The sequence below is a fragment of the Colletotrichum tamarilloi genome (genome assembly GCF_030869305.1).
Source record: "Colletotrichum tamarilloi strain Tom-12 chromosome Unknown Scaffold_1.1, whole genome shotgun sequence".
Classification (NCBI taxonomy): Eukaryota; Fungi; Ascomycota; class Sordariomycetes; order Glomerellales; family Glomerellaceae; genus Colletotrichum; species Colletotrichum tamarilloi.
In genome coordinates this window covers 439015-464012 of record NW_026849384.1, presented here as the reverse complement: position 1 = coordinate 464012, position 24998 = coordinate 439015, and the positions used below count along the sequence as shown (strand labels likewise).

At 53.8% G+C, this 24998-nt stretch overlaps 9 protein-coding genes across 9 annotated transcripts; 5 read left to right on the top strand and 4 right to left on the bottom strand.

The window, feature by feature from the left end:
• Positions 1–234: 234 nt before the first annotated feature.
• Positions 235–1336, bottom strand: CTAM01_00154 (ATP10 protein; the record flags this gene model as incomplete). Its single annotated transcript, XM_060516208.1, has 2 exons — positions 235–907; positions 984–1336. The coding sequence occupies 2 exons, from the start codon at positions 1334–1336 to the stop codon at positions 235–237; spliced, it is 1026 nt and encodes a 341-aa protein (XP_060388834.1).
• A 560-nt stretch (positions 1337–1896) lies between these two features.
• On the top strand, positions 1897–3497 carry CTAM01_00153 (2-oxoacid dehydrogenase acyltransferase; the record flags this gene model as incomplete). Its single annotated transcript, XM_060516207.1, has 2 exons — positions 1897–2065; positions 2131–3497. 2 exons carry the CDS (start codon positions 1897–1899, stop codon positions 3495–3497), a joined length of 1536 nt encoding a protein of 511 aa, XP_060388833.1.
• A 1453-nt stretch (positions 3498–4950) lies between these two features.
• Positions 4951–5728, bottom strand: CTAM01_00152 (thermoresistant glucokinase family carbohydrate kinase; the record flags this gene model as incomplete). Its single annotated transcript, XM_060516206.1, has 2 exons — positions 4951–5394; positions 5453–5728. 2 exons carry the CDS (start codon positions 5726–5728, stop codon positions 4951–4953), a joined length of 720 nt encoding a protein of 239 aa, XP_060388832.1.
• A 4130-nt stretch (positions 5729–9858) lies between these two features.
• CTAM01_00151 (uncharacterized protein) lies at positions 9859–10059 on the top strand (the record flags this gene model as incomplete). The annotated part of the gene is made up of 1 exon (XM_060516205.1): positions 9859–10059. One exon carries the CDS (start codon positions 9859–9861, stop codon positions 10057–10059), a length of 201 nt encoding a protein of 66 aa, XP_060388831.1.
• Positions 10060–12203: 2144 nt separating this feature from the next.
• On the top strand, positions 12204–14764 carry CTAM01_00150 (peptidase family M49; the record flags this gene model as incomplete). The annotated part of the gene is made up of 5 exons (XM_060516204.1): positions 12204–12502; positions 12590–14014; positions 14067–14259; positions 14319–14430; positions 14496–14764. 5 exons carry the CDS (start codon positions 12204–12206, stop codon positions 14762–14764), a joined length of 2298 nt encoding a protein of 765 aa, XP_060388830.1.
• Positions 14765–15454: 690 nt separating this feature from the next.
• On the bottom strand, positions 15455–16553 carry CTAM01_00149 (ribosomal protein L6e; the record flags this gene model as incomplete). The annotated part of the gene is made up of 3 exons (XM_060516203.1): positions 15455–15607; positions 15690–16025; positions 16434–16553. The coding sequence occupies 3 exons, from the start codon at positions 16551–16553 to the stop codon at positions 15455–15457; spliced, it is 609 nt and encodes a 202-aa protein (XP_060388829.1).
• An 830-nt stretch (positions 16554–17383) lies between these two features.
• On the top strand, positions 17384–19741 carry CTAM01_00148 (ATPase; the record flags this gene model as incomplete). Its single annotated transcript, XM_060516202.1, has 1 exon — positions 17384–19741. One exon carries the CDS (start codon positions 17384–17386, stop codon positions 19739–19741), a length of 2358 nt encoding a protein of 785 aa, XP_060388828.1.
• Positions 19742–20932: 1191 nt separating this feature from the next.
• Positions 20933–21750, bottom strand: CTAM01_00147 (ADP-ribosylation factor; the record flags this gene model as incomplete). Its single annotated transcript, XM_060516201.1, has 4 exons — positions 20933–21025; positions 21082–21147; positions 21238–21482; positions 21603–21750. 4 exons carry the CDS (start codon positions 21748–21750, stop codon positions 20933–20935), a joined length of 552 nt encoding a protein of 183 aa, XP_060388827.1.
• A 1495-nt stretch (positions 21751–23245) lies between these two features.
• On the top strand, positions 23246–24045 carry CTAM01_00146 (emp24/gp25L/p24 family/GOLD; the record flags this gene model as incomplete). Its single annotated transcript, XM_060516200.1, has 3 exons — positions 23246–23443; positions 23560–23767; positions 23840–24045. 3 exons carry the CDS (start codon positions 23246–23248, stop codon positions 24043–24045), a joined length of 612 nt encoding a protein of 203 aa, XP_060388826.1.
• Between the last annotated feature and the right edge of the window lie 953 nt (positions 24046–24998).

Sequence of the window (24998 nt, the reverse complement as noted above, 5' to 3'; positions counted from 1 at the left end):
TTATGTGTTCAACAAAGCCGTTACGACTAGGGAATTATTGGCATAAGGGAAATGCGGAGGCGTTATTGGGATCGTTTTTGAACTTTTTTTTTATCGGATAGGGGGTATCTTTGGTGCATATTGTACACTATAAGAACACGAATATCTGTAAGCCAAAGCCAGGTTACACGAGCCTGACTGCTATACAAGGTTGGCTTTTCTGAGCCACCTGAGGAAAAGTTTTCGTCCTCTTTATCAGGATACTTCCTTCTTTCCCTTCGCTGCGTCCTTGACCTGGGCAGCCTCAAGTGCTGCCTTTTCGTTCTTATTCCACTCGTGGAGGACTAGCTTCATGCCCTTCACCAAGCTCTCCCTCTCATCGGGGTGACTAGGGCCACTGGCAGCCCATCTTATCCTACACAGGTTGTCCACCAGATAAACATAGCCTACTTTGCTGTTGAGGTATCCAATAGACTCGCTAATCTCGTTTGTGATGCCGCGGGGTACCAAGAAGTACTTTCCCCAATTGTGCTCGGGGATTTGTTTGCGCAGGTTGCCCATGAACATCTTTACGATCCACGCCTTGAACTTGTTGTCCTCAATGTTGAGCTGAAGGACCTGCGTCTTTCCGGGCGTCTTGGCCAGGAGCTCATGCAGCTCCGGATTGGCCTCGGGGGAGATGAAGGTCTTTGCCTGGTCGTCGGCCCACTGGCTGCTGTAAACGGCGACGACGGAGACCTTGCCGAGCAGCGTCCGCGTCGTGTCGCGGGGGTTATTTGCGTTCTTTGCAAGGGTGTCGCCAACGAAGTTGGGGAAGAAGAGGGACATGTCGGCCTTGAAGGGTAGAGGGGGCGCGATGAAGGATTTGCCCTCGTGGAACTGCATGTTGCGCCAGTCGCGGAAGTAGGGGCGCGCCATCTTTTCCTTACTACACAAGGAAGGACATACCAATCAGCCATACGGTCTTGAGTATTTCTTTGAGGCATTATCACTGGGGAACTCACAGCTCTTTACGACGCACGAGATGCTTGTCGTAGTCGACAAAGTCATCCCTCCGTTCTTTCAGCGACCTCCTATCCACGCCAGAGTTGTCCTCTGGATGAGGCGGGTGCGGCATGCCGATAGGGCGCGGTAGAGGCTGCGGCGTAAAGTTGGTGATCTTCTTGCCGTATGCTCTCGGGGCATGAATGGCAGATCCGGGAAGGTCGGGCTTCGGAGCCTCTACGGGGGCGGCGCTGGGCGCCGGGGTCGGGAGCTTGTCGGCCAGGTAAGGTCGGGAGGTGCTCAGGTGCCGTCGCCAAGCGCAGACTGTGCAAGAGACCATCGTCCTTCTAGACGCCCCCATGGACAGGGCCATTGTCCGTAACGGTGTGATTGCAACCATTGCGCCTGGTTGTTTTGGTGTAGTTGGCTTCGACTTTCAATTTCTGTCGAGGTCTGGTCCATCCATGCCTTGTTGAACATCAAAAAATTCGCGCCACATCACTCCGGCTTCCCTGTCGCACGAAGCTGGCGCCACAAGGTCTCCAGCCACAATTTGACAAAAGCCCAAGGCCCTTGAGCCGCGAGCGATAACAGAGTGGATTAGCGACGCTTCAATGCGGAGACGAGGGGGAAAGAGCCAAGCGCACTGAACCGACGCAGCGGGTCTCGGGCCACCCTGCAGCTTCCCCGAGGGGCATTTCACATTGTGTCATGGGGGACTCAATCGACCTTCACTGGCCGAACACCGTGAATAGCCGAGTGTTTGGGGGAAAGGACAATGCCGTCGCCGAGCGGTTCAATCCTCCTGCAAGTGCGTTCGCACATTCCTTGGGGAGTGCCTTCCCTTTTTTTCATCTCTCTTTTAGAAAGAATAAAAATTTGAAGTTGGGAATTGGTTTCTTATCCTTTTAACTTTTCAAAAAATAAACCAAAATGTTTCTTCAAAGAGGATCGCGCGCCGTCCGGACGCAATGGCACGTCTCCAAGAGCATGGCTCGCCTGGCCGCGGCAAGAGCTGCCGGCGTCTACCCCTCCAGACATTTCCACGGCACACGGCATCTGCGGGTTGTGAAGCCTGTCTTGCTGGCAGATATTGGCGAAGGTTAGAAGTACCCAGTTCTACCTCTTGTTTCACAGACACATGTCTAACAGTCCCGATTTACACAGGCATCGTGGAGTGCGAAATCATACAATGGTTCGTCGAGCCCGGCGCCCGAGTCGAAGAATTCTCCCCTCTGTGTGAGGTCCAGAGCGACAAGGCGTCTGTGGAGATCACCAGCCGATTCTCAGGCGTTGTACAGAAGTTGCACTACGATGCCGGTGACATGGCCAAGGTCGGCAAGCCTTTTGTCGACATTGACATACAAGGCGGGGCTAAGAAGGAGGACCTGGATGCGCTGACAGCCCCGACGGAAGCGGCACAGGAGAAGCCCTCACAAAAGACGCCGGAACCTCCTGTACAGCCCAAGTCACAACAGAAAGACAAGACACAGGACCAAAGCAGACAAGAATCGGGGGTGGCATCTCAGGATGCGGCCAGTACTGAGGATGCCCCACGGCCAAAGGGTAGCCATGCCTCGCTTGCTACACCGGCGGTGCGGCATCTGACCAAGAGCCTGGACGTAGACATTGCCGAGATTAACGGCACGGGAAGAGACGGGAGGGTTCTGAAAGAGGACGTACAGAACTTTGTCAAACGCCGCGACGCCGGTGACAGGCCCGCTGTGGCAACGACTCCATCCCCGGCCGCCGCGGCCCCGCCTTCCGGCGCCGCACAACTCGAAACCCGGGTCCCGCTCACGAACACCCAACAGCAAATGTTCAAGTCCATGACCCGCTCCCTCGCAATCCCCCACTTCCTCTACGCCGACGAGATCGACTTCTCCAGCCTCGTCCAGCTGCGCACCCGCCTCAACCGCGTCCTCGCGACGTCCCCCGAGGTGGGCGGCGGCGAGGCCGGCGTCGCGAAGCTCTCTTACCTCCCCTTCATCATCAAGGCCGTCTCCATGGCGCTCTACCAATACCCCATCCTGAACGCGCGCGTCGATCTCGACCCTTCCTCCTCGCCGTCGTCAAAGCCGTCCCTCGTCATGCGCAGCCAACACAACATTGGTGTAGCAATGGACACTCCCGCCGGCCTCCTAGTGCCCGTGATCCGCGACGTCGGCTCCCTCAATATCCTCTCCATCGCCTCGGAGCTGACGCGCCTGCAAAAGGCGGCCTTCGCGGGCAAGCTCGCGCCGGCGGACCTCAAGGGCGGGACCATCACCGTCTCCAACATTGGCAACATTGGCGGCACCTACCTCTCGCCCGTCATCGTCGACAAGGAGGTCGCGATCCTCGGCATCGGCCGCATGCGCGCCGTGCCGGCGTTCGAGGGAGAGGACTCGGACAGGGTGGTGAGAAAGCACGTTACCAACTTCAGCTGGAGCGCTGACCACCGCGTGGTGGACGGCGCGACCATGGCCCGGGCCGCGGAGGTGGTGCGGCGGGTTGTGGAGGAGCCCGACGTCATGGTCATGCATCTGAGGTGAGAAGCGTTGCAAAACTTGTTCTGGAAGGAATTTTGGGGGAAAGGGAGTAAGCGCGCGTGTGTGTTGTATCTACCTTATGACTCCGGGGCCACCCACCACCCCAAGAGAGATGGTGAGAGAGGAAAAGGTAACCCTCAGTAAGGCGCCTTATGGATGACGCCGTTCGGCCGCCGCGTGATGCGGAGCCAGAGGCCGAGGATTCCATGAAGGTGTGGGTCGGCGGGCGGAGGGCTGGATGACTTACAAGACTCTTGACAATTAGACGTCTAATGATTTGTAGATGTGAGGCGAGGGCGAGCAGGGGTTCTACAGTGGTGGGTGTAACCAACTACCTACCTACTCTGCAAGCACCATCAAGGGGCAAAAATAGCTTGCGGGAAAAATTCAAATCCAAGAGTTCAAACGAAAACGAGGATCATCATCAAATCTACAAGATTGGGCTGCTGCCCGACGCACGTCTGACAAGCATTTAACTGTATCGTGTGCAACCCAGCACCAAATAAGGCAGTGTACCCAAGTACGTACGACCGTATGCGTTTGCGCGTTGAAGGCCGTGATATTGATACCTTACATCAACCAAGCGCTCCAGGCTGCCCCACAGAGCCAACATGCCCCCGAGGCCGACCCCCCTCTCCTCGGTGTACTTGTAGGCAGGGACATATGTGACGGCCCAGTGACGACGGACAAACGCCTCTCCACATCCTCACCGAGTCGACGCCAGCCAATGCTAAAGAATCCCTGAACGGCAAACGTGAACGATTATGCTCCGTAGCAATGCAAGTGCCTCGATCCGGCAGGTTGCCCACCACTTCAAGCAGTAACAAGGGTTTGCACATGAGTACACCACAGAAGGGGGAGGAAGGAAGGAGGGGCAGATTGGGCACGTTGAGAGGGAAGATGTAGTAAGATGGTAGTAGTAGTAGTCATATTTCGTCAGTTATAATATTGTATAATACTGAACTAAGAGAAGTTGCAAGTGACAGAAAACGCAACAATCTACCCGGCCAAAGCCTGACCATTGAGAATTCTCTGTTTTGCGAACCCCTGCATGGAGTGAGGAAACAAGCGCCAAACCGGCTCAACGTCGCCGTTGTCGCCTCCATGGCCAGCCCATTAAACCTGTCTGGCCTTGATATATCAGGTTGCCATGTGTTGTCCCTCCTCCCTCCCTGTTGCATGATTCCATCCCGCTGATTGGGTTGCGCAAAGGATGCCATTCGTGGCGCAGATCCTCGTGACACCCCTTCATCTCCGTACATTGCATGCAGGCTGACTTGTCAAAGCCAGCAGTTTTGTGAACCAGATCCCAATGCTGACGCCATGAATACCCAAAAGTAAACGCTCACTTCTATGCCCGGAACTCCAATATCCCGTAGGATAATTTGCCAAAAAAGAAGCTGCCAAAAAAAAAAAAGAACCAATGACAGTGCGCCTTCTATAGCCGGTATACAACTCATGCCTCCTCTTCCATTGCGGCCTTGACGTTGGCCAAGGCGTCGCGCTTGACTTCCTCAAGGGAGCGGCTGACGTCGAGGCTGATGACATCGGTCTCATCGGCCATGGGGGCCTCGAGAGACTGGAACTGGCTGCGGACCATGTTGGCGCCCATGTAGTGGTTGGTGGCAGCGCTGCGAGCCGTCACACGCTGGACCAGAACGCTTTCGGAGGCCGACAGGTAGATGAAGTGAATGAGGATCGAGCGATCGTAGTATCCAGCAACGCGGATCACGTCTCTGTACTTGCGCTTCAGAGCCGAGCAAGTGAGAACGACTCCGTCGGAGCCTGCAGCCAGCTGGTGGCGGGACTCTTCGCGCAGGGCAACAAGCCAGTCCCAACGGTCGGCGTCGGTAAGAGGAATGCCATTGGCCATCTTTTCGATATTTGCTTGAGGGTGGAACTTTTCAGGCGCGAGTCAGACAGAATTCCGAAATACGAGGCCAGAAAGCACCACTTACACTGTCACCCTCAATGTAGGGCAGCTTCAGAGCTTGAGCGAGGTACTCGGCGACAGTCGTCTTGCCACAGCCAGCGGGACCAGTAACTAGCCAGATGTGGTGATACTTGGTGTCGAGAGATCCGTTTACGTGTGCGCCATTGTTTGCCGTAGTCGGAACCCCAGGAACTCTAGGCTGGGTCTTGGAGGCAACGGCTTGTTGTACGCCGTTGGTAAGTCCCGAAGGAGACTTGGGAGTTTGTCCACTGACAGGCATCGGGGAGTCGTAGGAAAGCATTGTTTTGTGAGATATCGTGAAGAGGAACGGGTCACGGATAGACTGTTTCGAGGGGAGCGGGTTTATGGCGCTGTTGCGTTGTCTGGAGGAGATAGGTTGAGACGTGTAGGTAGCAGCTCAGGTCTTTGACACGATCTAGGAGATAGTTATGGGATATTGAAGAATTCAACAGATGACGTGTAGTATTATATGTAAGTTTATTTTTGTGAGGGTGACAAAAAGATCAGAGACAAGTCAAGGAAACGGCGATCGGAGTGTAAGTGTAGGGCGTTCCTGTCTTATAAGTGTCACGGACGAGACTTCTCTGGGTCTGGGGGATCGATGAGGTAAAAAATTCCAACCGGGACTCAAGGGGTGCCCTGACGGCAACTAAAACGCCCTGGGGGGAGCGCACAGCAGGTTCCAGTACCTGGACTTCAGCGGACTTCTCTCGGGCCAGGGGTAGAGAGGGACCAGGGGGGTGTCACTGACCCGGATCCCAAAGAGCGGCGTCCCCTAGTCGTCATGGTGGCCAATCAAGGTGTTGCATACCCCAGCGGGGAGAAATCCGTTACTCCACAAAGCACTGGGGGAGGGTGGTCAAGCCCATATCCGTGGGGGTGCGCTCAGAGATGACTGTGTGCTTGCGTCTGATGTCCTTGACTGCTGTCTCCATGTACGGATACGTTCGCCTTGTACTTTTTCTCCGCGGGATCCAAATGCCAAGGAGGTCGCATCTGGGGCAGACGTGGGATGAATGGAACAAGATCAGAGTTGCGCCTGATGGAGGGCAAATCGTTGGACGAAACGAATCCGTTGTTAAGTTACAATATCCGGCTGTTGGAGCTTGAGATGTTGCGACGGGTAACTGCATTCAGGTGTCTAGGTTTTGAGACTGAGCACCTAGCAATGGCGCGCAATCGACTATTGGGATCATCTTTGGTAGCTGCGGTACGGCAACTAGGTAAGGTGGTAGACGTGCTCAGGCCGGCCCTCCAAGATTGTCCACTAGGCTGTCATGTACTGTAGCCAGAATAAGTCTGATGGCCTTCGGAACATCCTATGTCTGTACCGTGATGGCGGAAGGGTGAGGGAGACCAACAACGGCAACCATAGAGAGCCGAATAAAGGTATTTCGTGTCTGTATTCGGTTCGCGAATCGAATCCCCTGTGTGTTTCTAGTGTATTCGTACCACTCCCCCAAGGTGGTGTACCAGTCTGCGGTGCGGGGTGCGGTGCGATGCGGTACGCTGCGTCGTGTGCATACGGCATCTCAACGAGACCAGGATGAGAGTGTCAGGCGTACCAGGAAAAGTGATTGTCCAGGGCAAACGCCGATACCTAAAACAATTGTGCTGAGTGTTAGCACATTGGCACAGAGCAGGGTGTGGCATTACGCAGTAGGTGTACGTAGTGCTGGGAAAAGGCAAAGCCGGCGGCGATGACAGGACTTGTGTCGCGGGTCCCGGGGAGGGCGGAGGACGGGGCTCGGTCAAGGAAGATGGAAGACTCCAGTTGGTCAGAGACAGAGGAGATGACGATGCTGAGGATGAAAAGGGTTCGAGAGACCTGAATGGCGGGGGGCAGAGAAGGGGGAAAGTGATGAGCGCGGTCGGGCAGGGTGGACGAGGGGGTGCCATTGGCGAGGTGTGGACTGTGGAGGAAGCAGCGTGGGGGGACACACTTTTTCTAGAACATGGCACTAGGGAATAATTACCTGAATCGGGCAGGGGCCAGGGAATCGAGCGAGGTCACTCGACACGCAAAAAAAGACGGAAAATAGAAAGAAAGGGGAAAAAACTTATTAGGCCCTCGACCAAATTTCCAGCCTCGGTGGGGGGAAAGTATCCGATGACGGGCAGCAAACAGCAAGCTTTGACCTGAGGTGAATATGAGGTGACCTTTTGCTCAAGTAAACGCAACTGAAGATACTTCACATCCTTCTCTGCTTCTGAAGTCGGAAGGCCCTATTTGGTCAGTGGGGGTCGGTTCGGTGAGTAAGGTAAAACACCTGCACAGTACGGAGTACCTTAGGTCATGTTGAGAAAATCCGCACACCTACCTACGGTAATTGGGATCGGTAGCTCGGAACACCTTTCATCTAGTAGCCAAATACCTTAATCATTAATGACCTGCATGCTTGCTTGTAACTCCGTGTTGTTCCTGTGGAACAAGTGCAGTGACTTGTCCGTTTCTCGCTCGACCAGCCTGGCTAACAGACCTGGTCCCCGTCCGGAACTGGTGATGGACGGGGGAAAGTGCAATAAAGTGCGTTTGGCTCTCGGGCAAGCACCGAGAAGCAAGGATTACATCATACCAGCCTTCTAGGTATGCAGTGTCTGTGTCTGTACTCTGTCGTGGGGAAAGAGGTAGTTACGGATACTTGGTACGATTGCTCCCGCTCTATGGCTGCTGCCTTCCATTCCATTCTCTTTCCGAATGCACGAGGACGATGTCAATACCTTGGAGGTATCTACTCCGTACTCCCCGTACCTACCTACCTTTCCAACGAATAATAGAAGACAGCCAAGCGGGGGAGAGCCGGCTGACACTTTGCGATCCGAGGAAAGTGGCCACCGGGGCTAGCTCCCTCGTCCATTCATATAAACTTGCGAGACGGCAGTACTACGTACATTCTCCTTGGTCCGTACCGATGCACCTGCATCTTAACTTCCCAGCCGTGCCAGCCCAGTCCACTCTGCCCCCGTCGCCCTAAGGTCCCGTCATCAACCATGGACTATGGGTCATGAGGTGCAGTCTGCATGCTCTGACTCTGGCGTCTGAGGTGCTCTTTCAAGTTTCGGCTCGGCTGGAGTTCCGGGCGGGGCTCATAACGAGCCGGCACCATTGTCACCACATGGCGGCTCGAGTCCTTGGCCCACCCATTGAACTTGGGAAAATGTGGTTTTCGGTTTGGAGTCTGAAAACAGTTCCCCCTCCCTTCATCGCACTGACTACTTTCCAGCCATTCGGATTGCGTCCTATCATCCTGCGACTCTTTTTTCGCGCTCCTCTCTTCCTCCACCATCGGCCCTCTGCCTCTGTCTGCGTCCACTCTTTCTTCCCACACAGCCCACGCTGTCACGCTGTTCAGACTTCAGAGGCTCCAATTCCCTCCGCAAGACTCCGCTAGGCCCTGGTCCTGGTCTTGCTGCAACCAGCCGTGGTGCATTGCCAGCAGTCAGCTCGTGTGCTCGTCTTGTCGTTGCTGTCTCATCCTATTTTGCCCGCTTTCTTTTTCGCTCCTCCAAGTCTCCAAATTTCTCACCACTCTTCGACCGCCTTCTCCAAGCCCAAAGTGGATCGACCACCGCTCCAAGCACTCCCCGCCAGCTTCCCCAACACTGAACCCAACCCAACGGTCAGAGGATGCGACACGCGAGCGGACAAGGATGGGCCCTTTCCAAAAATTCTTTTTCCTTCTTAATGTCTCGACATACGGACCACACTACGTAAATACGTGCGTATTTTTGTCCACAAGTACCGATACCAATCAGTACCGCGCTCATCGGCACATCGGCCTCTCACCGCTCTCAACATGAGCCAGGTGACTGATATCTCGGTGGAGCATGCAGTCTATTAAAATTGCGTCGCGACTGCGATAGATGCATCGGGAACGCTTGTCTCCATCGACTATCGGCTCGGCTTTTGACCTCAACTCTGACAAGAAAGCATACTCCGCAGTGATGTGGACGTTGCACCAAATAGGCTCACGCCGTTGCCATCATATACATATGCTCAATGAACGGGCGGCATCCGTATGGCCCCCGCCCATCTCATCTATTGCGGGGGAATCGATTGCAAGTTTCGTGACACTTTGCTCAAAGTCAAACCCCACAACGCCATGTTTCTTTGACAAGGGATGAGAAGATCTCGGCGATTCTTACAGTGGTTTGGGGTCTCTGAACACAGTGAGAAAGTAACCGTGGTTCGATTATCAAGTTGAACATCACATTCATCCGTACCTGTGTCAATCGAGAAAATGAATCACTGGTGTAATGCAACCATTGCCTAGCTTCGTCCTCTTCTAACGGTCATCTCATTGTTACTTGCCATCACAGCAGTATTGTCATCGGGCTCCGGTCATATCCACTCTATGGAAGGCTGCGACAACTCCTCTATTCCTTACCAACCTGTGAGGCAAACTGGCAATGAGCGCGCTCACCGGTCCTGTCATCATCGGCACGCACGATAGAGGCCCATGCAAGACATTGCAGTCCAGGCAGATCGCTCCCGATGAGGGCCTGGACGAAGGCTACATGCAATGCGCCCAACATTCCGGATTCCACACACCGCAGACACAGACACGGATACTCTCGTTGGTACTGAAGCAACTGCGAGAAGAAGAGTGAAACTCGAATAATACTGCTTGTCCAAGCCACGGCGGCGCGGGGGATGTTCCCCGGTGACCGCCCTCGGTCTGAGCATCCATGTCACCGTCGTTGGTTTCAAGGGCGCTTAAACTGACCTGCAGCACTGCTCGCTCCGAGACGCCAAGGTAAATGGTCCGAACACTCGGAATCCCCGGGATCTCTCTTCACTTCCCCGGTCGAGAACTCGGCGCAACTCGAAGTGGCATGCAGCACCAGTCGGCTCCTCTTCCCGGCCGAGTCGACACACTTCTTCCTTTCTGTGGATCCACACATCCGTCGCACAACAGCCGCAACGTGAGCGACATCCTTGCGAATTTCGAGAGAAACGTGAACCGATTTTGGACGGCTGGTTGCACCGCCTGATCAAGATGCTGCCTGTGTGTCTGTCAGTATCGCTCTAAAGACTTGTTCAAACCTCCACGAAAGCCTACATTAGGTACCTGATGTACCGGTACCTATGAGGAGCTTCTCGGCCGCAAGCTCTAGGACACGTCAAATGTCGCTATGCTGACGCTGCGTTGCAACTTTGACATTGGTGGCTTAGTTGGCCGAATGCTACGTTCTAGACAAGGGGAACTCGCCCAACTTGTCTACCAGCCTATGCGACAACGACTTTATATTGCGCTTCCTGCAGCATACCGTCCGGCCGTCGACATTCCTTGCTCCGTCGTGGTTGAGGGATATATATCAAGTGACTTGGTGGCGCGTTCACTTGATTATGCCCTCTCAAAGCCGCTCATGCTACACCCTCAGGCGTCTCGTCTGCACGGCTTGACTGGGAATAATATAGGATGTCAGTGGCGACGCGAAAACATGATGATGAATGTCAGATATGATAGCGAGAACCAGGTTTTGAACGAAGCGCAAGCAACCACCAAGACGTGCGCATTGCAGCTTGCCAATGCTGTCTGCCTGCTCATGCACGAGTAGGTAGCTCACGTGAAGGTATCCATTGGCTCTTGAAGTATGCATAGAACGACAGACTGCAATTGACAGGCACGATCTGCAGATCTTAGACTCAGGTGCAGACTGTAAGCTAGATCCTCTCGGTGAGCAGAACGGTGTACGGGAAGAGTCGGCATCGCTTCGCCAGCGATGAACTGGGGTGTCGGTGGTCTGTCGCCAAGTAGAATGCTTTCACAACAACTTAAAAGTCCGTTCTTCCAGCTTATTTTAGTATAAGTTATTCACTCGGACTATTGAGAGAGCCATTCTACTCAGCAATCAATGGTCGTGTCTCTCATGACAGGTTTAGCCTGCTGCTTTTATGGACGTTACTCTTAAGTATTAGTGCGTTCTTAAAAGCACCAGAACTGTGAAATGCGGGCAAAAGGGGTAAAGCTGTCAAGCAAGCAAACGGCTCATATCATGCGCTTATATCTCTTGGATTCTTGTGTCTCAATGCCAGACGTTTCAGTGTCTCTCAGAAAGTACAAGTCTGTCCTTTCAACCATCCAACCGATAGTGTTGGTGTTGAAGTTGACCTCGAGTTGGTGGTTCGCTCCTTGCGAAGCCCCATGTGGATGGCACTCACATTTTATGAGCCAACACTAACCGCGGTCAACCGGGCTCTCTACTAGGTACGAGCAGGCGAGATCCCAGACCTGTGTGATATCAAAGACTCGAACTGAAATCACAGCAAATCAAGTGTCCAGGTATAGTGGAATACACTGGAGGAATGTTTCTAATGTTCCCATCGCTTGCCCCTCCTTCTCTATTGGTTGTAGTTTTGTAAATAAATCAGTTGTTTCGTTAACAAAAGTACCAGTATTGCCCCTCATTGTGGCTGAAGCTCCAACGTCGTCGCCTGCCTCCAAGCCTGTTTGGGGAGGTGAATATGTTCCCCATGGCATACGAGATTATTTACAGACTGGGGAATTATTTCCACAGGTCTCGTGGCCAGCAGAAGTGGCTTCCAACATAATGGCCAATCGTCACAGTCAAAAGAAAGTCAAGCCACGGAGCGCCACGATAGAGAAGCTCCTGGCCTGTGCATAGAGAGCCGCTTCCCTGTTCAAATAACGAACCTCCGTCTGCGGCTTGTGTGGCTCTTCCCCGCTGCTGGCGGCGCCTGAACACAGTTGTCGTCTGCTCATCCACTGCACCTGCCTCATCAGTGACCAATGACCAGTGCGGCACCATCTCGACTCCTCATGCGGGTTTCATCCATTTCCGCCCTCCAAAGGCTGACATCTTTGCGAGCTACTTCTTCTTTATTTCACACTTCTCCCAAGACTTTGAGACCTAGAAATCACTTCCCCTTGCTTGCGAAACCCTGCCGGCAGAGATTTTCCACAATGAACGCTCAGGAGCTCAAGCACTACCTGGCTGACGCGCCGCCGAGCGTCGTCCGTTTAGAGATTGAGAAGCACTTTGAACCCCTCACCGACAAGCAGAAGCGCTATGCGCATTTCATCAGCAAGTAAGAACCCCGTTATGATGCCATGTCATCCTTGGTGTTAGCTATGCCAAGCTTTTATGGGGGAGCGGAAGCTAAAGGACATGTTAGAGCCTCGTTTGCGGGAACCCGTATTGTGCTCAGACAACTTTCTCCAGAGTCAGAGCCCATCTACGACTTCATCATTGCCTTACACAAGAGCAGTGGTGGTGACTGGAATAGCCTTGCCAAGAAGGCTGGTGTCGATGAGAGCCAACTGACCCACTTCCTGGAGTATGCTGCCCAATTCTTGGGCAACAATGGCAACTACAAGAGCTTCGGCGATGCCAAGTTCATCCCTAGAGCCGATGAGAAGACTTTCGCGGCCCTTGCTGCTACTTCTCCTGAGGCTGAGCGCTTCTACAAGGCGACCAACGGTGCCATCTTCAGCTCTGACAAACAGGCGCTGATGCACCTTGGATTCCCTGACAAGGGTCACATGACTACCTACTACCCCGATTCGCCTCACATTACCCAGGAGGAGATCGAAGCCGTGTCCGCCTGGATGGAGAAGAAGGGCCTTCTCCCCGAGAACAACCGTCTCCGCAAGACCAAGGAGGGCACTTTCGAAATTCTCATTGCCTCGGCTGTCACGAGCGTTCCCGCTGAAGGCGGTGACATTGGCAAGGAGACTGAGTTCCAGGTGGAGGATGGTCTTCTCAAAGGCAAGACGATCAAGCTGGTATACGGCGACTATGCCGCTGAGATGAAGGCTATTTCCGAGTATATCACAAAGGCGCAGGAGAATAGCGACAACGAGAACCAAGCAAAGATGCACGAGGCATACGCGAAGTCTTTCTCAAGTGGCTCCCTCCTCGCATTCAAGGACAGCCAGAGATTCTGGATCAGAGACAAGGGCCCTATGGTTGAGTCAAACATTGGTTTCATCGAGACCTACAGAGATCCCGCCGGTATTCGCGGCGAGTGGGAAGGCTTTGCATCTGTGGTCAACCTGGAGCGTACCCGCGCCTTTGGCGCTCTCGTCTCCGCTGCGCCCGAACTGATTCCCCTCCTCCCGTGGAGCAAGGATTTCGAGAAGGACAAGTTCTTGTCGCCCGACTTCACATCACTCGAGGTTCTGACCTTTGCCGGATCTGGAATTCCTGCTGGAATTAACATCCCCAACTACGATGACATTAGGCAGACTGAGGGCTTCAAGAACGTTTCTCTCGGCAACGTTCTGAGCGCCAAGGCTCCCAATGAGAAGATCCCTTTCATCTCCGAAGCCGACTTGGAGTTGTACCACAAGTACAGGGACCCTGCTTTTGAGGTGCAGGTTGGCCTTCACGAGTTGACTGGCCACGGCTGCGGCAAGCTTCTTCAGGAGACCTCTCCCGGAACCTACAACTTTGACGAGAAGAACCCTCCCGTCAGCCCCTTGACTGACAAGCCCGTGACCACATGGTACAAGCCCGGACAGACATGGGGATCCGTATTCGGCAGTCTTGCTGCTTCATACGAGGAGTGCCGCGCTGAGCTCGTCGCTATGTACCTTGGGTATGTATCCTGCAACCGGCTGTGTAGAAATACCTGGCTAATCTGGGCATAGATGCGAGTTCCCCGTTCTTAAGATCTTCGGCTTCGGCGACGGAAGCACCGACATCAACAACGAGGCTGGCAACGTCCTGTATGCTGCGTACCTCCAGATGGCCCGCGCCGGTCTTGTTTCCCTGGAGATGTGGGATCCCAAGAGCCAAAAGTGGGGCCAAGCGCACTCGCAGGCTCGCTTCTCTATCCTGCAGGTTGGTGACAATGACGTACGCTTATGAATGCCCAAATGCTGACTTATCACTCTCTGTAGTGCTTTCTCCAGGCTGGCGACGACTTCTGCAAGCTGGAGTACAAGAAGGATGATCTGTCCGACTTGGAGATCAAGCTTGACCGTTCAAAGATTCTGACCACTGGTCGTGAGGGTATGTTGTTCCCAATCTCGTGACGCGCACTTTAGGGCACATCAATGCTGACTGACAATTTGCAGCCGTTGGAAAGTATCTTCAGAAGCTTCACGTGTATAAGGCCACCGCTGATGTCGAGAATGGCACCGCCTTCTACAAGGAGATGACCAACGTGGACATGGACTTCTGGGGCACAAAGGCCAGAAACGTCGTCCTGGCCAACAAGCAGCCCCGCAAGGTCTTCGTCCAGGCCAACACCTACCTCGACGAGGCCACCGGCAAGGTCAGCATCAAGCACTACGAGGCGTCTCCGGCAGGTATCATCCAGAGCTGGGTCGATCGTGACTTGTGACTAAGCCCAAAGTCCGAGACGGCCAAACTGTGAGAGGCTGGCTGTGAAGAGAATGAAAGGGGACCCTGCATCAACCATAATAAACCTTGTAATACCATGCTCCTAAAAGGGGCCAGAACATTCAAAGTTTCGTATACCATTCGCATAAAGTGAAACCCAGTGGATGCTGTTTGAACGTTTCCGAGATTTTCGTCAGGCTCCTTACATCAAATCTTGACATCATCCACTTTAGTCATCACGAGTCGAGGAAGTGCAGTGTATGGTTCATGTCAAATATTGTCATTCCCTCGTAAAGGGGGAGGCACGTCGTCGTTGGACCGGATGCGTTATCTTCTTTGTGTGTTGGATTTGTGAAGAACCTCATTACAGACGCCAAATGTGACCGATGCCGTCGACTTCCAAATGCAATTGGCAAAACCAGCCCAGCCCGTGTAGCCATAAGTTCTTCGTCGTCTACAACAACATTCCTCAAACCGTTGCGAACTGGGCGTAAAAAAAATGTGTGGTTCTTCTTTTTTTGATCCCAATTGACTTTGTCCCCTTCCTTTTCCACGGAGTCTCTATGTCCACATCATCCGGAAGCCTTGATTTTTGAAACAACCAGCGACGAAGAGAGCAAACCCCCGAAAAGCCCACACGCCAAACGAAACCTCCCTCTCAACAGCTTTTTTGGTGTAGGAAAAAAACTGTTTACCAGGTCATCTCGTGGGGCTTGTCGCCCTTGCGCAGGCTGAAGGAACTCGCCAGGTAAGAGGCGAGCATGTCGACCTTCTTGATGCTGGCGAGCAGGGCCTTGTCGACGGCCTTCTGGTCGGCGGCACGGCTGCTGTTGATCTCCTTCTTCTGTAGAAACACATGTACTGTCAGTCTCCCGTTCCCATTGTATTCAACCTGGATCTGGGTGTCCCAGAAGATGTAATCGTACCTCAGGCTTCTCTCCCTGCTTGAAGAAAGCGTCCTCGCCAACCTGCTTCTTGGCCTTGTCGGCGGTGAAGTACTTGGGTGCGGAGATCTCCTCAATCTTCTTGGACTCAACGCCGGAGACGTCGACCTTGTAGGATGTGGCGATGACGTAGCGGGAGTTGACGCGGCGGAGGGGAACGCCGTTGATCTTGAAGGGGCCGGTAACGAGAAGGACACCCTGGTCGAGGGTCTTCAGGAGAACGACGCGCTTGCCGCGGAAGCGGCCGGCGAGGAGGATCAGGATGGTACCGGGCTGGAGGGTCTGGCGGGGAGCCCAGGGGCGGACGGCCTTGCGGACCTAGTGACAATCGTCGTCAGTATCGCCGTCGCCAGTTTTCAAGATTTTTTGTGCGTGTTGCTTGCAATTCGACATTTGTGATAAAGGGGGCCATGTCATTCCGCAGATCACGAGCGTCTTCTTCCTCCATGCCTCCAATTCATTGTGTGCGTTGGTCGATTTTGCGATTGGTTGTTGTGCCCGTATTGATATGTTGTCTCCCTCCTGCAATCTCTTGGCTGTCCCGACTTGGGACTCTTGAAGTTTTGCGTCGTAATTCGAAAAAAATTGTTGCGCTCGCTTTGTCGTGTCCTCCCAATTACATCCCAAGCCCAAACTCGTGACCGCTCTCGAAATGACATTTCCCTCCTTCCATCGCACATGCGCAGAATTCCAAGCAGCGCCAGCACGCAGATGTAGTAAACTCACCTTCTTGGCCTCGGGCTCATCGTCGGCGTTGTACCACTTCTGCGCCTTCTGGGAGGGGGCGGGGACGACCCGAGTCGACGAGCCGAACTTCTTGGTCGTGGATTCCGTCTTCGCCGACATGGTTGCTCTCGGTCCTCGTGGAGGGCTGTTGTGGTTAGCGGAGAATGGGGATCGTGAACGAAAAAGAAGGAAGTGGTTGATCTCGTTCGAGAGGCTTTGGTTGTTGGGGTCGGGTCGGCGGGAAATCGATTTCTCAGAAAATGTCTAGCGAGTGTGGGCGGCGGGTGTGGAAGGCAAGCCCTCCGCTAGTCCGGATTAGGCAGAGTGCATGCGGCAGAAACCTCTGCACTCTCTGTAGACGCGGGCGGTAAGCCAGGGCCCCTTCCCATACCGACAATTTCCAACGGGAGATTGTGCGCCCGATTTTCCGGGGCCAGACCCCCAGGGCCCACTGATCGGTCTGCTTCCCAGCTCAGGGCCGGAGTCGGATGTCACTGGACGTCAACAACCTCGAAGAAGCAGCACGTAACTCCCTCTCTTGCTAATCCCTAGGTGGTGGGTGAGCTGTTGATTACCCGAAAAAATATCAGTATTCAAGAGCTCTCATTCAGGTATTTTCTTGACCCCGTCAAACACAGCCTCTGTCCCATGAATGTAGTTCTACTGAGTAGTCAGAACACTGCCTACCTATGATGGGCAAAGAGCGTTGGCGGTATTCGCATTTCGTCATGCGCATGGGCCACGTGCTGATAAGATAAAGCTTCGGAACATGCTAGACCTCAGCGAAAGTGCGAGAATGTACTTGTGAAATCTTCCGACTTCGTGACTTGACAACACTAGGGGGTTGCTCAAAGGATATTTGAAGCCGTGTACTTGTCTCTCTTTAGCTTGTTGTACAATTGTCATATCGGAACGACTTTTGTAACACCTGGCATTGACCAGTAGTCACAATGCAAGCCAGAAGACAACTCATCTCATCCGCCCGGCGTATCGTCGGGTCATCGTCACCCAGACCTACACGACTAATCTCAAGAGCCATCATCAACGAATCTGCTGCACTCAGAAGCAGTAGCAGGCTTCTACCAACGATAGCCATAAGGACTTATGCAAATGGAAGACCTCATCCTCCAGGCGGTACACACCGCATGAACATGGGTGGCGAGCCAGAGAAACCGGCACTCGAGCAATTCGGAATCGACCTGACGGCGAAAGCCAAGGAGGGAAAGCTCGACCCTGTCATTGGACGCGACGCTGAAATCCAACGAACTATTCAGATTCTATCACGGCGGACAAAAAATAATCCTGTCGTCATTGGCAAAGCCGGCACCGGCAAGACAGCCATCCTCGAAGGCCTTGCACTGAGAATTGTGCGTGGCGACGTCCCGGAGAGCATCAAGAATAAGCGTGTTATCGCCCTGGACCTAGGCTCGCTGATTGCGGGCGCAAAGTTCAGGGGAGACTTTGAAGAGAGACTGAAAAAGGTCTTGACCGAGGTCCAGCAGGCAGAGGGCGAAGTCATCCTCTTCATCGATGAACTGCACACATTGCTCGGCCTCGGCAAGGCCGAAGGATCGATCGATGCGAGCAACCTGCTGAAGCCAGCACTTGCGCGTGGTGAACTTCAGTGCTGCGGTGCAACTACATTGGAGGAGTACCGCCTTATCGAAAAGGACGTTGCCCTTGCCCGGAGATTCCAGCCTATTATTGTCAACGAACCCACCGTCCAGGACACAGTTAGCATCCTGCGCGGTATCAAAGACAAGTACGAAGTCCACCACGGTGTCCGCATTACCGATGGTGCCCTGGTGGCAGCCGCTACCTACTCTAACCGCTATATCACCGACCGATTCTTGCCCGACAAGGCAATCGACCTGATGGACGAGGCTGCCAGTCATCTCAAGCTCGAGCATGAATCGAAACCTGAAGACATCATGGCCCTCGACCAGAAGATCATGACCATTCAGATTGAACTCGAAAGCTTGCGCAAGGAAAAGGACGTGGCCAGTCAAGAGCGTCGCGACAAGCTGCAGACGGACCTGAAGAAGTACGAAGACGACATCGCTGAGCTTACCAAGCGCTGGGAGGCTGAACGTGGCGAGATCGAGGCCGTCAAGAAGACTCAGGAGGAGCTCGACAAGGCCAGAATCGAGCTGGACCAGGCACAGAGAGAAGGAAACTTCGGCCGCGCGTCTGAGTTGAGATACAGCGTCATCCCCGCCCTTGAGCAAAAGATTCCCAAAGATAGCGAAAAGTCAGACGGCAGCCTTATTCACGATGCCGTCACTGCGGATGACATCGCAGCGGTCGTTTCAAAGGTGACGGGCATTCCAATTTCCAAGCTTACCTCTGGCCACATTGAGAAGCTCGTGCACATGGAAGATTCCCTGCGTGAGGCTGTCCGCGGCCAGGACGAGGCAATCAAGGCCGTCTCCAACGCCGTGCGCCTCCAGCGTGCCGGTCTCAGTGGCGAGAATAGGCCGCTGGCGTCCTTCTTCTTCCTGGGACCGACTGGTGTCGGAAAGACGGAGCTCTGCAAGAAGCTCGCGGGCTTCCTCTTCTCTACCGAGTCGGCGGTTGTCCGGTTCGACATGAGCGAATTCCAGGAGAAGCACACCATCTCGCGCCTCATCGGAGCGCCCTCCGGCTACGTGGGCTACGAAGATGCCGGCCAGCTCACCGAGGCCGTTCGCCGCAAGCCTTACGCCGTCCTCCTTTTCGACGAGTTCGAAAAGGCCCACCGCGACATCTCTGCCCTCCTCCTTCAAGTCCTCGACGAGGGCTACCTCACCGACGCCCAGGGGCACAAGGTCGACTTCCGCAACACCATCATCGTGCTTACATCCAACCTCGGCGCAAACATACTCGTCGGCGCGGACCCCATCCACCCGTACAAGGAGACGGCTGACGGCGAGATCGACCCTTCCATCCGCAAGGCTGTTATGGACGTCGTGGCCGCGAACTACCCGCCAGAGTTTCTCAACCGCATCGATTCCTTCATCGTCTTCAAGCGCCTCGCCCTCGCCGCACTTCGGGATATTGTCGACATCCGCCTACGGGAGCTGCAGCAGCGACTCGACGACAAGCGCATCATACTCGACGTTGGCAGCGAGGTGCGAGATTGGCTCGCGGAGCGCGGCTACGACCCCAAGTTCGGCGCAAGACCGCTCAACCGCCTCATCACCAACGAAATTGGCAATGGGCTTGCGGACAAGATCATCCGCGGCGAGTTGCGCTCCGGTGAGACGGCGGTTGTCAGTATCAATGAGGATAATTCGGGCCTGAAAGTTGTGGCTCAGTCAAAGGCGTGAAAAGGGGATCATCTAATTACGACATGTACCACTACTTTGTTTTGAGTCATTGTTTAGGCGCACGGAGTACATGTAAGGAAAAGGCTGGATTCCCCTCTCTCGAAAGTGTTTGTCAACTACCATTGTAGCATTGCTGTAACGCCGCATAAGACTGTAAAATCACAGATAGACCGTATTTATTACACGTGCATTCTACTCACATATTCCACCCCATAACCCACGGACAATATTCGTTCTCGATCCTACTCATCTAGTGAGCCTGTGCACTTATAACCTACCTTTCACGAGTAGCCATTTGTCCTCTTGAGTCGCATCTGCCTACATCCCATCCCTGTGACGTCGAGTACCCACACCCACGCGTCCAAGACAGCATTCCACAAAGGGGCTCTGCGGTAAGACGGCGTTGAAGCGTACGCTTTAAGAGGGGGGCTAGAATTCTAGGCTGAGGATGCCGCGAGACATTTCCCACAAAGGGGCCTTTCAAGGAATGGAGGGGCTGGGACGGCGGCAGCACCAAAAAAAAAAGAACGTTATCGCATATCCCGTGGCACCATGAAACTTTGTGAGAAAAAAAGGAAGACAAGTCTATAACGATTCTGTCCCAACTCTCAAGGCTAGAACTACCTGAACCCCCTCCATACCTAACAACAAAGACGACAAACTGGAGGAAAGCAGGGCGAACCACCCCTCATAGGGGGACTGACCAGTCATGAAGAAAATCGTTAAGCCCAGGTCTCATCCCTTCCCCTACCGAGAATGGTGGGCAAACCAGACCATCAAAAGAGCAGAAAACACCGTCTTCATGGAATTGTGCGGAGGCGAGAAAGCCAGGGTGTTCATGAGTAGGCTTCTCCGTCACATTTGGACGGAGAAGCGTATAGAGTTGCTGCGTGAGGACTGTACAGATTTCCCAACCCAAGACGCCCCCTTTCTTCCAAAACGAAACTTGTCCTTTTGAGACCAGAATGTGTGTGCTTGCTGCGTCGAGAATGCCAATGGAGTGTGGCTCACGTGATGTCAGGGACCACCATGGGGAGGAGGGGATGGAAGGACGAGGAAATGCGAGAAAATGAGTTATGGACTATTCGATTGCCTTGTGACCGGTAGCTTTGCGAATTACAACCGTACCAGAGGGATGACGTGAAAGAGTAGCAGAAGAGAGGTAGTCCGTTCGGCTTCTCTTCGCGGCATTTACTGGTGACCCGCCTTGCGCAGGGTGGTGGCAAGCCACTCGAGACCCTCGTAGAGACCATCACCGGAGGTAGCGCAAGTGGACTGGATGTACTATTGGGGGGATTAGTATGAGAGTCGTAGTTCGTCATGCTCGAGGGAAAACATACCCAGGCGCGTTGTCTCAGGGAGTGAAGGCCAAGCTTGTCTGTGATCTCGGCGGCGTTCATGGCGTTCTGTAGAAGAAAAGGTCAGTCGCATGCTTTGAGTTGATGAAGCCTCAAGGAGCGCCGAAGTAGGGGGGAGGGGGTGGCGGGGTAACATACGGGCAAATCCTGCTTGTTGGCGAAGACCAGGAGAATGGCATCCCGCAGCTCGTCCTCGTTGAGCATGCGCTGGAGCTCCTCACGGGCCTCGACGATACGGTCGCGATCGTTGCTGTCGACGACGAAGATGATACCCTGGGTGTTCTGGAAGTAATGTCTCCACAGAGGACGAATCTTGTCCTGACCACCGACATCCCACACGGTGAACTGGATGTTCTTGTACTCGACGGTCTCGACGTTGAAACCTGAAAGGGCGGAATGTTAGCACGCCATTCGCCTCCTCGATGCATTGACCTATCGACAGCGGGGGCGCGAGATTCGATGATGAGAAGAGGCAGAATAGGGTGGTAAGGGGTGGTGCGTACCAATGGTAGGAATGGTCGTGACGATTTCACCGAGCTTGAGCTTGTAGAGAATCGTAGTCTTTCCGGCGGCGTCAAGACCGACCATCAGAATTCTCATCTCCTTCTTTCCCCAAAGCTTGTCGAAGATCTTGGAAAATGCGAGACCCATGGTTGCGGTTCGGGCTGTGATGAACGTCTAAGTGTCGGTTGCGTTGGGTAGGAAGAAGTAATCTGTTGAGGAGCGACAGTGTAAGCAAGCGCGCAATTGATGAATTTAGATTAAATGGCAGTGACGTCGAGAGAAGATGCGGGCGGGATATAAAGCAACGAAGAGAGCACAGTCGGAAAGGACAGATCGTAACGGAGGCGGGCAGGATCGGGTCACTGACCAAAGTCTGCCTGGGCGCTGAGCGAAGGCAAGATGATGCGATGATGAACTGGTCAAGGTTGAAGGTGAGAACCAGGCTGCCGCAATTCGCAAATAGAGGAGAGGAGATAGCGGGATAGAAGAAGTGGATGTGGACAGGCGACGTGGAGGGAGGGAGGGATAGGGATATTGGATTGGGTTGGGGGGCGTGTGGTGGGCTGCTCTGCCTTTCTACTGTATCCTGAGGTGTCGTGTCCAGACCGATGCAGGCACGCGCGCAAGAGCAACTTTGGCCGAGGGGGTGGGAAAGGGGACTGAGGGGGACGAAGACCCGACTGAAGATGACACAGAGGCTGGAAAGAAAGGGACGGAGTCGAAACAAAAACAGGTGATGACGAGAATACTAGTGACTTACTTCTTCACGAAGTCCCTCTGCGACGGGAGACTGGAGACGAGTGGTGGTGGTTTTTTTTGGTCGTGGGTGTGATTGTCGGTGAAGGGGGGGAGACAGTCCAAGTGTCAAGAGGATTAGTTTAGGTGGGTGGAATAGAGGCGAGCAGAGGGGGTGGGCTTTGCTAAGATAATCTTCGGCTCAACGAGGTTGGTGGTGATTTTCAGAAAGGCCATGTTTTTCAAACTCTGTGTCCCCACTTCTACTCGACCACCGCTACAAACGGACGCCACCCTGTGGCCCGCTGAGGTACCTTCCCTAGCAAGCTACTGTCTGGCAATACTTGCCCTTGGGATTCCTAAAACTGCCCACGCTGTCATGTTCCATAAGGTAAGGTAAGGTACCTCAGGTTGCGTGCTGAGGGCCCCAAGTCGAGCTGGGCACAGACCATAAGATAGGTTAAGGCAGGCCACTCGAAGCTCCCTGTTGGCTCCCTTCTAGCGTTGTCAACCGCTAAAGGGCCCTTCTGAAGCACAAAGTACCCGCATCACGTGCAGGGGTCGGCTTCAATGTACCGTGAGAAACAAAGTCGGAAAAGCATCGGTCCATTACGTCTGGCCCCCCGAGCTAGACTTCTTTTGGCTCAGCCTCAAGTCCAACCAGACGTCGCCAAAGTGTCCAGACTCAAGGAACAGGGATCACCTCCAGGAACCGATCTGGAGAACAGCCTGGACACAAGCCAACGTCGCTCCTTTTTGCCTCCGGCCCTGACCTCTACCATTCGACTCCAGAACAGCTCGACTCTGCTGTGCCTGCCGACCAGCTTGAGTCTGACGTCTTTTCGTATCGGCCACGACAGAGAGCTCTTACACCACCCTGAGGAAAGAAAGATTGGAAGCTCCCGCCATGTTCTTCCCTTCAGTCGCCAAGCTGCTCCTCGCAGCTGGCTTCGTCCACTCGGCCTTGGCCCACAACATCCAGCTGCCCGCCCACGGCCGCGAGTGCTTCCACGAGTCGCTGCACCGCGATGACAAGATGACCGTCACCTTCCAGGTCGGCGACCGCGAGTTTGGCAGCGCCGGCAACCTAGACATTGACTTCTGGGTACGAATCCAGCTCCAACCTACCCCACCACCACCCCCTTTCGAATCGCGTCCTTTGCGCGCAATTGCATCATGGCAAAGGCAACAAGACTAACGATTGACTCCCTACGCCCATAGATCACGAACCCCCAAGGCCAGTACGAGACCTTTGACAAGAGTGTCTCCAACGGCGACTTCTCCTTCGACGCGAAGCACGACGGCAAGTACACCTACTGCTTCGGAAACGAGCACTGGGGCGCCCACAGCAAGGAGGTCTCCTTCAACGTCCACGGCATTGTCTACGTTAGCGAAACCGATGTCCCTGCCGACCCCCTCGAAGTTGAAGGTAAGGAGCACGCCAGCGCAATGGGTTTTATCAGTGGGGTTTCTAGGCTTCTCTAACACTTCCTCGTTATAGTCCGTCACCTTTCCGAGCTTCTCGCCCAGGTCAAGGATGAACAGTCCTACATTGTCCTTCGCGAGCGCACTCACCGTAATACCGCCGAGAGCACCAACAGCAGAGTCAAGTGGTGGAACCTGTTCGTCATTGGTCTCGTCGTTGGAGAGTCCGTCTTCCAGGTGTGGTGGCTTCGCAGATTCTTTGAGGTCAAGAGGGTAGTTTAAGAATAAAAAGGCGTCGTCATTTTTCGTTTTCCGGATACCCGTGCTGGGGATGACAGGTCGAAGGCGCACAAAAAAGGGATGGGATCTTGGCAGGATGCTCTTCGAGACCCGAATGCCAACAACACTCCTGGAGATGAGATTGAGATGTATAGTGTATCATAGATCACATGAATGACACGAATGGTTCTGAACATGAAGCAAGGATTGGCTATTTTGATATGGAGTGCAATACCGGCGAACCTTTGAGCGTCTTTGACCACAAGACTCCTCACAGAGTCTTTATTCTCAGCCTTGGAGCACCATTGGCATTGTCTAAGCATCTACATAACAACAATTGGCAGACAAGCTCGTTACTCGAGAGGAAATATTTGTGTTACAACATCCACACAGGCAGCCGGAACCGGCCAGCATTGTTCGTGCGTGCCATGTGGGATTACAGGAGGTTTCCATCCATGACACCAATGCCACCGGAAGCCGTCTAAATACCCCATCCACGGATTCATTAGGCACAGCTGTGATGGCACTTGTGTAGTCCTTGTGACTCACGAACTCACAGTCCGGGTTTCCTCTATGAGAATGTACTTGGACGACCTCCTCTAAGATTGCGCCACGAGGCAGGCTGCCATAAACGAGCTCGAATTCACCACCGTGTCCAGAAGCTAACATACCGTTGCAATAACTGTCTCACCTATGGATGACGCAAGGTACCATTTGCTGCGCTGCCACAAATCAGTTCAAAGCGACGAGATGGGACGGTGACTGACCGGCTGCCTGGGGAAAACTTCACAAGGCAACAACTTCACAAAAGAACAAGTGGTCATTTTACTGAATCGAATTGTGATGCAAGATTTTTGCTAGCCATCCTATTTGGCCATCATGACTCCCTCTAACCTGACAGTCATTATGTACATCATACATCATGTATACGGCAACGCATTAATGCCTTTTCCTAC